Source organism: Xyrauchen texanus, chromosome 11, assembly GCF_025860055.1.
Source record: "Xyrauchen texanus isolate HMW12.3.18 chromosome 11, RBS_HiC_50CHRs, whole genome shotgun sequence".
Classification (NCBI taxonomy): Eukaryota; Metazoa; Chordata; class Actinopteri; order Cypriniformes; family Catostomidae; genus Xyrauchen; species Xyrauchen texanus.
The window spans coordinates 23,072,760-23,086,137 of NC_068286.1; the positions used below are offsets into that span (position 1 = coordinate 23,072,760).

A 13,378-nucleotide genomic window follows, 5' to 3' on the forward strand; every position below is an offset into this window, starting at 1 on the left:
CAATATCTGTAAAAATCAGTTAGACAGAGTGCAATCTAATTTCCAACCTCTTATGGTGAAAACGAAAAAGAGATTTGATATGTGGCTCATGAGGGATTTATCACTCAAAGGTAGAGTTCTTTTGTCCAAAACGGAGGGACTGTCTCGTTTAGTATATCCTGCAAAAGTGTTAGATGTACCAACATCTTTTATTAAAAAAGTTGATTCAATCTTATTCAACTTTATATGGAAAAACAAGTCACACTATTTAAATAAAAATATTTTATGTAATTCTTATAATCAAGGAGGTTTAAATGTGCTTGATTTTGGTACTTCTAATACAATTTTCAAGTTGAACTGGATTAAATATTATATTAAACATAATGATAAACTATGGTATATAATTTCAAATCTTATTTTTGAAAAAGTAGGTGGTATAAAGTTTCTTTTAAAATGTGACTTTGAGGTTAATAGGCTCCCCATTCAGTTATCCAATTTTCATAGGCAGGCTCTTTTATGTTGGCTTCTTATATACAAACATAATTTTTCCCCCCCACAAACAGTTAATATGGAACAATAAAATGGTTAAATATAAGAATAAATCAATCTTTTACGACAATTGGGTTAAAAATGATATTCTAATGGTCTCACAATTGATAAATAACAAGGGTTTCTTACTTACATATACTGAATTTTTAAACATATTTGGGATTCCAATATCTCCACGAGAATATAGTATTGTTTTTGATGCAATACCAGTAGGTTTTGTGAGACTCTTGAGAGGCAGTAGTGAACCTCATAAGCAATCAATGGATAAAAAACAGGTTGTGTTAAACGGTGTTGATATAAAAGATAGTAAATGTAATAATAAATTCTTCAGATGCTTGATTCACTGTCCTGCTACACCTCGAAATAAATATTTTTGGAATGAACATTGTGGAAATATCAATTGGAGATCGACTTGGACCTATACTAATAAATATTGTATTAATAACAAAGTGTACGAAATATACTTTAAAATTATACATAAAATCTATCCAACAAATGAGTTCCTAAAAAGATATAAAAATGACCTTTCTGAATCCTGTACATTCTGTAAAAAGGATACTGAAACTGTCTTACATCTTTTCTTTGAATGTTTGTATGTGAAGTTTTTCTGGATTGATGTGAAATATTTATTTAATATGTTGAGTGGAATTAAGATTAGTATAGAGAAAAGAGATGTTTTTTTTTTATTATGAAAAAAAAAGATATAGACAAGAGTCACGATTTTATGTTAAATTTGATCCTATTACTTGGTAAGTTTTACATACATAAATGTAAATGGTCTGAAAGGATACCTAACATCTACCATTTTAAAGCTGATATGAAGATTTATTTTGAAACACTGAAAGGACTCTCAAACCGCAAAGCAACCAGAACGATGGATATCCTCAAAGAATTAAACTCCTCTTCTTTATTTTAATTATACATGTATACCTCCTTTACATTGTTGTTTTTTTTTCTTTCTTTTTTTTTCTAATGTGTGTTCTTTAATTTCATTGATATGATTGTTATCTTTAATGCTCTTCATATCTTATGATGATTTGTAATCATTTAGAACAGTATATGTGAAACATTTGTATCTACTGTATTTTGTCATATAATTTTGGAAATAAAAAAAAAATAATCATGGCCGAGCAGAGGCATGCGGGTGGATCTTAGTAAGCCCGCACCATTAATTTTAGTGACCGTCTATTTTCAAATCGCGGTTGGCTTAACAGGAGACACCATAAGCATCACGTTTTTAATATGCGTGTTAAGTTTAAGTTCAGTTTTGAAGACGCTGCGCTCTGTCTAGCTGTTTGAAACACTCGCCTGCCATATATGCGTTGAGTTCACAGCCACACGCCTGGTGTGTGTCCACGTCTAAGTTTTCGCTCCTGTGGGAAAGCCGCAAAACTCTGTATTGTTGTTGCTGTGATGATTCAAGAAGCGGAATCGGAGAGTCTGAATTTACACCTTCCATCTGGGGAAAATGCAACGGAATGTCACATTATGTCGGACTTCTAACTTAGAAACTCATGCGGAAATCTTCAACTCTCATTTAGTCGAGATGCAGGTGTGTGTTACAGGGCAGGGAGGATTACAGTCAGTGGCAAACGTTCACTTTATTGAATAATAACCATTTAATGAGTCAACGTTCTTATATGAAATTATGATAAAACATGTTTAACAAACGTTTGCAGAGACAGGTGTTCAAAATACAGTTAATTACACTCTTCTTATTATTGTAAAGACAGCATTGCTGCATCGTATATCAGTTTGTTGCGAGCCATCTCTGACGATCAATGTAGGCTACTCCTCAAAATTAATAAATTAGCTCCCTCTTTGAAACGTGTGTTTAGTTGTCAGGTAATTGTCACAGAATTTCGAATTAAGTGAAAAGTCACATGCATGATCACCATTGATCATCTGACCCATTTTGCCATAGGCAGGGTTTCCGTGATCTTTCCAATCAATGATTACTGGATGAGGATTAAAAAAAATCTAGAAATATTTTGAAACATAACTTAACATTTTTAGATTGAAATATATTAACTCTCCATGATTTTACAGATTTTGTTGAATTCCAAGGCGTTTCCATGCTTTGAGAAATATATATATGTATATAAAAAAAATGTTTTTTTAAATTCCTGATATTTACAGATGATCTTGTGAGCACTAAGTTTTAAGTGATGCGAGAACAATTGTGTAGTTTTAAGCTAGTTAAAACTACACCAATTAAGCTTGTCACTTAAACATTAAAGCATATGATATTTAAAGGTGCTATATTTAAGATTGACTACAAGCTATTAAAATGGGTACTGCAGTCCAAATTCAAAATATTGGAGAATTGTCTGCCCAGACTCGAAGCTCATGCGGGTTGCCATAATTTGCCAAATCAACATCCGTTTTAAAGGATTTCTGGGCTTTAAGCTGTCTAAATCTTCCAAAGGCATCTCCCATATTTATCTTTGTTTTACTACGCCTCTGGTCATGGTGTTTTTTAGACGGATCGGGTGGCTTTTTAGGTCTGGTGGGAACTGTTATCTCTGATCCAGTTCGTTTGCTGGCTTCCATGGCTCAGCAGTGTTGTTTGCCTGCAAATGTGTTCAAATCTGTGTCTTAATACTATTGGTGAGTGGGCGGGATCACATGGGCCAAAATATAAACAAAAATTCCAGCCCAGAATGGAAACTTCAAAGTAGAATATACTGGCTGTAACATTGTTATCGGAGAAGCCAGTAGATCAACTTAGCATGTTTCCTAATTGTCGAATGACACAGTATGGTCATTTTATGATTTAGTAAATTAAAAATATTACATATAGCATCTTAAATGAATTAAACTGTTAAATGCATAGAGACCTAGATAGTGGTTTGTCAGACAAAACACATACATATAACTCAAATTAGAAAGTAATTAAAGAGTAATTACTACAGAGTAAAAATATATTTTTTAATTTGACATTCATGTTAAATGTAAACTGGGTACAAAAGGCGCAAGTACTTAAAGCAGAGCAAACTAGATGATGCACAGAACTTCAGGAGTTATCGACTGAATATAACTGTTGCCAAATAAGTATGTAGGTGTTAAAAAGAAAAAGAAACATGTAAACTGATTATATGTGTAAACAAATATGAAGTATAAAAATAGCATTAGCTTGGAACATCAAATAAATATGAAAACAGTGTGTAAGGTTTGTGATGTCATTATACATAGAAATATAGAGAAGTTGTGCGTTATAGTAGAGACAATTGGAATCTCTTAAAATGAATAGTTGACCTTGTATTGTATGGACCTACAGAGCTGAAGAAAGAAATACACTTCTGAGATAGGATGAGTAAATTATGAGAATTTTCATTTTTGTGAGAACTATTTCTTTAGCATCTGTAAATCTGCAAGCTAAGAAATTACCCACTTACCTTTCTAAATAGGATTTTGTTTTGTTTTTGTATTGTCACTAATAAAGAATAATGTACTGTACTATTTAAGAGATTAAAATGCTGGTTCAAATTGTGCTGCTCAATAAAAAGCTTGTACTATCTTCAAAACATTACATTATGACACATATACAAACATTCACTCAGAGTTTTAGTTGCTGGTGCTATTTGGGAGTATGAATCTCATACAGCGTAGTGTATAGACCTGCTGTACTGATACTGAGGGGGAAAAAACAAGACCATCTGATATTTTCAAGGCAAGTTGTGTCACAATCAACTACACAAGATATATGTACAACAGCTAAAGCTTGGGCACAGATATGCATGTGAACCATAAAAACATAAGACATGTTTGTACAATTTCAACTTAATTTAAAACTATGCATATTTTTCATATTTTTGCTCTTAAAAATATAGCTTTGGAATGTTTTTTCCACAAAAGATAGTCTCTGTTTTAAATGTGTTAATACTGATGTGTAACATTTTTTGAAAATGAAGACAAAAAGGCTCTAAAGACTAACAGGGGAAAAAAAATCTAAACTGAAATAGTGAACTGTTCTCCATGTAAGAAAATGACCTGAACATTCTATATAAAGAATGTCCATGGACCATGTGTCCCACCAATCAATCACTGCTCCGTAGAGCTTGTGGTTGTCCATCCCATTTTCTTAAACACTGGCCAGGGAACACAGCTTCTGCTGACCATCAGTCATTGGTTGCTCAAGTAATGTGGTCCATCTGGGTTTGCTGACTGGGTATCAGTTCCTCACTTATGGGCAATTACATCTGCGTTGATTACTACAATGCCCGTGCTTGAAGATAAGAACAAAACAAGATTTTGATTGGTTGGGACCATTAAGAATTGCAAGCCAGTGCGGGGGAAGGGTGTTAGGAAATTACATCATGAGTATCGCTGTTTGGCCTCTGTCTAATTGCTACAGGTGGGAGGGGTTTGCCATAGAAATCTGCCAATGAAACAGAGTCACGAAAAAAGACATATTTAGGTCAGCAATGTCCAATTTTTCATAGCTGCAACAATAAAACAAGGGTTAAATCATTTCCATTGACTACATGGATAAACTACATGATTAAACTCATAGGCCAAAGTGACACAGAACAATACATGCAGCATTCAAAATGTCCAGCCTGTGAGTACAAGGAAAACAAATAATAAACTTTAGTCAGAGAACAGGAATTGATGCATTAAGATGACTGTTAGTAGCGTTTGTTAGGCACAATATGAAGGTGACAGTTGTTGGATATTTGTTGGCTGATGACAGATGACTTAACTGGAAGAATGGGGTTGAAGCTTGCTGTATAGATGGAGAGAAAACAATGCTTTAAAGACAGAACGATGGGAGATTGTTGCATGGTTAGAAAACAGAATGGGACAAAAGAATGTTAATGATGTGGTCGACATGCTGGGTGTCAGACTACATGCAATGACATTAAACCGACAATTACCAGAAGGTCTTGTATCACCAAGAGGCTCAAGTTTCGGGAGTCTAGAAACTTTAGGAGTAGCCCATCCAACTAAAAGAAAAAAGTGAAAGGATTAGCTGTTTGAGTCATTAATTTGAAGCAACAAAATGGAGAGCTTTGACAAAACGGTAGTTATAAATAGAAACAGTTTGCACACAACATTCAATTTTGAAAATCAATGTCAGCTAATGAAGGCAAAGAACAAGTGTGTAAAAGAGATTCTTTGACATCCCTGAAGCCTGTTGTAATTCAACAACCAATTTACACTAAAATGGATTTATGGATAGCTTCATTTTTCATGTCTGAGAAACAACTGGTAAAAAAAGTTTTTTTACCTGGCAAGGAAGGAGGAGGGGGGCTTTTGGGTGTTGCTTCATCCACCCTAAGAGGGTCAACTCTGTGCTTGCGTTTCAGACGTAATTTCCTTGTATTCTTTTTAGACTGGTCCACGACTCCTGATTAAAGGTGACAGAAACATTTTCACTGAAGAGGCTGATGTGATGTAGTATCACCCACAGGTTCTCCAGCATGCTCTAATGCTTCATTTGATAATTTACTCAACCTCACATTGTTTCAAACACGTATGACTTTGTTTCTTCTATGTAGCACAAAAGCACCAATTCTAAATGATAACTTTAACATCTCATTACTCTGAGTGTAGTAAAACCCAGAGTTCCCAGTTTATTCATAGGCTCTGCTTGAAGAATAAGAGGCCCTACCTGATTCTGTGCTCTCTGGGGTCTGTCTCTCGCTCTCTTCATCCTCCTCTTCTTCCTCATCTCGGAGGGCTGTCTGTTCTTGTGCACTGCCCTGCTGACCAACTCCTCTCTGCATGTCTTTCTCCCTTTTCAGCCTGTCTTCATTCTGAATATTTTCATATAAATTAAGGTTTGGCATCGTAACCTCCAACAATACATAAAAGAAATGTTGTGACTTTTTGATAACCAACCTCGGTAACAACACTGATTATTGGCTGGAATGGGTTGGCCATGTTGAACTCTTCTAGCTCCTCCTCTTTGACCGTCCTCCCCTCTCGCTCCTGCTTGTCTCTGTAAATGTGTAACATCTGCATTAAACCCTTTTTTGCATTCTCAATCCTGCACAATAATAACTTTACCATGACAAAAAATATTCTTCTGATTACTGATCTGCTGTTGATTCAAATGGACCCCTTTTAAAATCTGCACATGATAGTGGCCACCATCTTGGATTATGATGTTTACAGTTTAAACTTTTCACATCCTCCAAACTTGATCTCATTTTCCCAGACAATGGCTCAAAATAATCTCAAGACTGAGCTGCACAGAATTGATAAAATGTATTTTTGTGCCTTGGTTTAAAAGTAACAGCATCACAAAGTTAAGGAGGTCGACATAAAAATGGATGGGAGGCTATATCTCAGAACAGTTTGTAGTATTGAAATGAAACTTGATATACTTGCTCAGGGCCATGATCTGAGTGTGCATGCATAGTTTGGAGACAGAGCTACCTATGAATCAAAAGTGAAAAATGTATATTTTTGAAACATATGTCCTAAATTCATGTCTTTGGTGTCTGTGGGTCATGAGGATTCCAACGATACCAAATTCTCCCATATTAACCATACTGTCTCTCTGTCATGTTTAATTTGATTAAAAAGTGATATCTTTTGAATACAATAAGAAAATTGTTATGCTTCATTGACATGAAACATCGACATATACAGTGGGTACGGAAAGTATTCAGACCCCCTTAAATTTTTCACTCTTTGTTATATTGCAGCCATTTGCTAAAATCATTTAAGTTCATTTTTGTTCCTCATTATTGTACACACAGCACCCCATATTGACAGAAAAACACAGAATTGTTGACATTTTTGCACATTTATTAAAAAAGAAAAACTGAAATATCACATGGTCCTAAGTATTCAGACCCTTTGTTCAGTATTTAGTAGAAGCACCCTTTTGATCTAATACAGCCATGAGTCTTTTTGGGAAAGATGCAACAAGTTTTTCACATCTGGATTTGGGTATCCTCTGCCATTCCTCCTTGCAGATCCTCTCCAGTTCTGTCAGGTTGGATGGTAAATGTTGGTGGACAGCCATTTTCAGGTCTCTCCAGAGATGCTCAATTGGGTTTAAGTCAGGGCTCTGGCTGGGCCATTCAAGAACAGTCACGGAGTTGTTGTGAAGCCACTCCTTCGTTATTTTAGCGGTGTGCTTAGGGTCATTGTCTTGTTGGAAGGTGAACCTTCGGCCCAGTCTGAGGTCCAGAGCACTTTGGAGAAGGTTTTCGTCCAGGATATCCCGGTACTTGGCCGCATTCATCTTTCCCTCGATTGCAACCAGTCGTCCTGTCCCTGCAGCTGAAAAACACTCCCACAGCATGATGCTGCCACCACCATGCTTCACTGTTGAGACTGTATTGGAGAGGTGATGAGCAGTGCCTGGTTTTCTCCACACATACCGCTTAGAATTAAGGCCAAAAAGTTCTATCTTGGTCTCATCAGACCAGAGAATCTTATTTATCACCATCTTGGAGTCCTTCAGGTGTTTTTTAGCAAACTCCATGCGGGCTTTCATGTGTCTTGCACTGAGGAGAGGCTTCCGTCAGGCCACTCTGCAATAAAGCCCCGACTGGTGGATGGCTGCAGTGATGGTTGACTTACTACAACTTTCTCCCATCTCCCGACTGCATCTCTGGAGCTCAGCCACAGTGATCTTTGGGTTCTTCTTTACCTCTCTCACCAAGGCTCTTCTCTCCCGATAGCTCAGTTTGGCCGGACGGCCAGCTCTAGGAAGGGTTCTGGTCGTCCCAAACAACTTCCATTTAAGGATTATGGAGGCCACTGTGCTCTTATGAACCTTAAGGGCAGCAGAAGTGTTTTTGTAACCTTGGCCAGATCTGTGCCTTGCCACAATTCTGTCTCTGAGATCTTCAGGCAGTTCCTTTGACCTCATGATTCTCATTTGCTCTGACATGCACTGTGAGCTGTAAGGTCTTATATAGACTGTGTGTGGCTTTCCTAATCAAGTCCAATCAGTATAATCAAACACAGCTGGACTCAATTGAAGGTGTAGAACCATCTCAAGGATGATCAGAAGAAATGGACAGCACCTGAGTTAAATATATGAGTGTCACAGCAAAGGGTCTGAATACTTAGGACCATGTGATATTTCAGTTTTTCTTTTTTAATAAATGTGCAAAAATGTCAACAATTCTGTGTTTTTCTGTCAATATGGGGTGCTGTGTGTACAATAATGAGGAACAAAAATGAACTTAAATGATTTTAGCAAATGGCTGCAATATAACAAAGAGTGAAAAATAAGGGGGTCTGAATACTTTCCGTACCCACTGTACATATATATATATATATGAGTTGAAGTCAGAAGTTTAAATACAGCTTAGCCAAATACATTTAAACTTTTGTCCCAATATATTTAATCATAGAAAACATTCCCTGACTTAGATCAGTTAGGATCACTACTTTATTTTAAGAATGTTAAATGTTAAAATAGTAGAGAGAATTATTTATTTCTTTTATCAGATTGTTAGTATGTGGTAGTATTGTCTTTAAATTATTTAATTTGGGTCAAACTTTTTGGTAGCCTTCCACAAGCTTCTCACAATAAGTTGCTAAAATTTTGGCCCATTCCTCCAGACAGAACTGGGGTAACTGAGACAGGTTTGTAGGCCTCCTTGCTCGTACACACTTTTTCAGTTCTGCCCACAAATTTCGGATTGTGGTCAGGACTTTGTGATGGCCACTCCAATACCTTGACTTTGTTGTCCTTAAGCCATTTTGGCACAACTTTGGAGGTATGCTTGGGGTCATTGTCCATTCGGAAGACCCGTTTGTGACCGAGCTTTAACTTCCTGGCTGATGTCTTGAGATGTTGCTTCAATATATCCACATAACTTTCCTTCCTCATGATTCCATCTATTTTGTGAAGTGCACCAGTCCCTCATGCAGCAAAGTACCCCCAAAACATGATGCTGTCACCCCCATGCTTCACTGTTGGGATGGTGTTCTTTGGCTTGCAAGCCTCACACTTTTTCTGCCAAACATAACTATGGTCATTATGGCCAAACTGTTAAATTTTAGTTTCATTAGACCAGAGGAAATTTCACTAAAAAGTAAGATCTTTGTCCCCATGTGCACTTGCCTTACTTTAGTCTGGCTTTTTTAGGGCGGATTTGGAGCAGCCTTTCAGGTTATATCCATATAGGGCTCGTTTTACTGTGGATATAGATTCTTGTCTACCTGTTTCCTACAGCATCTCCACAAGGTCCTTTGCTTTTGTTATTGATTTTCATTTTTCGCACCAAACTACATTCATCTCTAGGAGACAGAATGAATCTCCTTCCTGAGTGGTATGATGGCTGCGTGGTCCCATGGTGTTTATATTTGCGTAATATTGTTTGTACAGATGAACGTGGTGCCATCGGGCATTTGCTCCCAAGGATAAGCCAGACTTGTGGAGCAATTGTGTTTTTCTGATGTCTTGGCTGATTTCTTTTGATTTTCCCATGATGTCAAGCAAAGAGGCACGGAATTCCCATGATGTCAAACAAAGAGGCATGGAGTATGGTAGGCCTTAAAATACATCCACAGGTACACCTCCAATTCAGTACACCTCCTATCAGAAGCTAATTGGCTAATTGTCTAAAGGATTGACATAATTTTCTGGAATTTTTCAAGCTGCTTAAAAGGCACAGTTAACTTGTGTATCTAAACTTCTGACCCATTGGAATTGTGATATCAGAATCAGCTTTATTGCCAAGTATGCTTACAAATACAAGAAATTTGTCTTGGTGACAGGAGCTTCCAGTGTACAACAACACAAACAATACAAAAACAGCAGCAAGACATAGGTAATTAAAAAACAAAAAATTAAATAATAAAATAAATAATTATACATATACGTACATACACTCACCTTCATACATACCCACATAGTGCAAATCTATTACAAATCTGTTATATAAAGAACAAAAATACAGTACATTATGTACAGTGCAATGTATGTAATGGCAGAAGTGGATATGTTGGATAATATAAATAGACTTAACTGTTTATTGCACATAATTACTGCTCAATGTGGCAATTTAACTGTTCATGAGATGGATAGCCTCAGGTAAAAAACTGTTCCTGTGCCTGACAGTTCTGGTGCTCAGAGCTCTGAAGCGTCGGCCAGAAGGCAACAGTTCAAAAAGGTAGTGGGCAGGATGAGTGGGGTCCAGAGTGATTTTACCAGCCTTTTTCCTCACTCTGGAAGTGTACAGGTCTTGAAGGGGGGCCAATAATCCTCTCAGCAGTCTGCACTGTCCTCTGTAGTCTTCTGACGTCTGATTTCGTAGCTGCATCAAACCAGACAGTTATTGAAGTGCAGAGGACAGACTCAATGACTGCTGTGTAGAACTGTATCAGCAGCGCTTGTGGCAGGTTGAACTTCCTCAGTTGGTGAAGGAAGTACAACCTCTGCTGGGCCTTTTTCACAATGGAGTCAATGTGTGTCTCCCACTTCAGGTCCTGTGAGATGGTAGTGTCCAGGAACCTGAATGACTCCACTGCTGCCACAGTGCTGTTTAGAATGGTGGGGGGGACAGTGTTGGTGTGTGCCTCCTAAATGATTGTGTGATCCACAATCATCTCCACCGTTTTGAGCATGTTCAGCTCCAGGTTGTTTTGACTGCACCAGACAGCCAGCCGTTCAACCTCCTTTCTATATGCAGACTCATTGTCATCTCAGATGAGGCCGATGACAGTGGTGTCGTCTGCAAACTTCAGGAGCTTGACAGAGGGATCCTTGGTGGTGCAGTCATTGGTGTAGAGGGAGAAGAGTAGTGGGGAGAGCACACATCCCTGGGGGGCAACAGTGCTGATGGTACAAGTGGTGGAAGTGAATTTTCCCTGCCTCAAAAGCTGCTGCCTGTCCGTCAGAAAGCTGGTAATCCACTAACAGGTAGACATGGGAACAGGGAGTTGGTTTAACTTAGTCCGGAGAATAGCTGGGATGATTGTGTTGAAAGCCAAGCTGAAGTCCACAAAAAGGATCCTTGCGTATGCCCCCGGTCTGTACAGATGTTGCAGGACATGATGCAATCCCATGTTGACTGCATCATCCACAGACCGGTTTGCTCGATAAGCAAACTGAAGGGGATCCAGAAAGGGTCCAGTAATGTCCTTCAGGTGGGCCAACACCAGTCTCTCAAATTACTTCATGACCACAGATGTCAGGGCGACAGGTCTGTAGTCATTAAGTTCTGTGATTTTTGGTTTCTTAGGGACAGGGATAATAATTGAGCGTTTGAAGCAGCATGGGACTTCACACTGCTCCAGTGATCTATTGAAGATCTGTGTGAAGATGGGGACCAGTTGGTTAGCACAGGAACGAAGGCACGCTGGTGAGATGCCATCTGGGTCTGAAGCCTTCCTTGACCTTTGCTTCCGAAAGACACAGCACACATCGTCTTCACAGATCTTGAGTACAGGTTGTGTAGCAGGAGGGGGTTGCAGGAGGTGTTAATGTTTGTGTGAACTGAAGGTCCGAGTGTGTGTGGGGTGTGAAATTGGGCCTTTCAAATCTGCAGTAGAACACATTCAGGTTGTCAGCCAGTCGTTGCTCCACCACAGGGTTGGGGGGGTAGGAGTCCTGTAATTAGTAAGTTGTTTCAGGCAACTCCACACTGATGCAGGGTCGTTAGCTGAAAACTTGTTTTTCAGCTTCTCAGAGTAGCTTCTTTTAGCCACTCTGATTTCCTTAATCAGTGTGTTCCTGGCCTGATTATACAAGACTTTATCCCCACCACTGTAAGCATCCTCTTTGGCATGACGAACCTGTCTGAGTTTTCCTGTGAACCATGGTTTATCATTGTTGAATGATAAAAATGTCCTAGTAGGGATGCACATATCCTCACAGAAACTGATGTATGATGTAACTCGTCCAGGTCTGTAGCTGCAGCTTCAAAAATACTCCAATCAGTGCAGTCAAAGCAGGCTTGTAGTTCCAGCTCTGCTTCATTAGTCCATCTCCTTACAGTCCTTACAACTGACTTTGTTGATTTTAATTTCTTCTTGTAGGTCGGAAGAAGTGAACCAGACAGTGACCAGAGAGTCCCAAAGCTGCACGTGGGACAGAGCGATATGCATCCTTTAATGTTTTGTAGCAGTGATCCAATATATTCCTGTCTCTGGGGCATGTAATGTGCTGTCTGTATTTGGGCAGTTCACATGTGAGATTTGCTTTGTTAAAGTCCCCAAGAATAATAATAACTGAGTCCGGGTATTGTTGTTCTGTGTCTTTGATTTGATCAGCCAGCTGTTGCAGCGCTATGTTCCCAGACGCAATTGGAGGAATGTAAACACACAACAGAATAAACGAAGAAAACTCCCGCGGCGAGTAGAACGGCTTACAGTTAATAAAGGGCGCTTCCAGATTAGGACAGCACATCCTCAGTACACCAACTTTCGTTGATGTAAAAGCATGTTCCACCGCCTCTCGTTTTCCCCGTTAACTCTGCGATGCGATCCGCTCTGAATAGCTGGAAGCCCGGCAGATGTAATGCGGTCCGGAATGGCTTCACTCTGTGAAGGCCAGGTTTCTGTGAAGCACAGTGCAGCAGAGTTTGAGAAGTCCTTTAGTCATTAGTACGTGTGAGGAGATGTAGTTAATCAGTTTTGTTGGGAAGAGAGCTAGATGAATGCTCGACAGTGCTGTTCGAACGCCGCGCTGACAGAGTTTAACCAGCTTGTTTCCCTCGCCTGCGTCTCGTAGTGCGTTTAAACAGCACAGCTGCGCCTCCGACTAAAATGTCCAGCGAAACATCTGAATGTTCAAAAACCGGGAAAAGATTATCTGGTATGTGCTGCCGAATGTTCAGCAGTTTGTCCCTGGTAAAACTGACTGGAAAAAGATTACTAAACACAGGACAAACAAACAAAAACAACAAAGGAATTGGAGAGCTCCACA

At 38.8% G+C, this 13,378-nt stretch overlaps 1 protein-coding gene across 3 annotated transcripts in view; it reads right to left on the reverse strand.

Moving 5' to 3' along the window:
- Nucleotides 1–3,472: 3,472 nt before the first annotated feature.
- LOC127651622 (ADP-ribosylation factor-like protein 13B) overlaps nt 3,473–13,378 on the reverse strand; it is a 44,802-nt gene continuing 34,896 nt past the window's right edge. For 2 of the 3 annotated variants that reach the window (XM_052137548.1, XM_052137547.1), the window contains exons 6-10: nt 6,376–6,475; nt 6,146–6,290; nt 5,762–5,881; nt 5,409–5,477; nt 3,473–4,909 (exon numbers count right to left, since the gene is read on the reverse strand). In XM_052137548.1, coding sequence (XP_051993508.1) covers nt 4,833–4,909; nt 5,409–5,477; nt 5,762–5,881; nt 6,146–6,290; nt 6,376–6,475 — 511 coding nt within the window. In that variant the 3' untranslated portion in view covers nt 3,473–4,832. Of the gene's footprint in view, nt 4,910–4,935; nt 5,258–5,408; nt 5,478–5,761; nt 5,882–6,145; nt 6,291–6,375; nt 6,476–13,378 lie in introns of those variants that run through there. The other variant, XM_052137546.1, reaches the window with a different exon arrangement.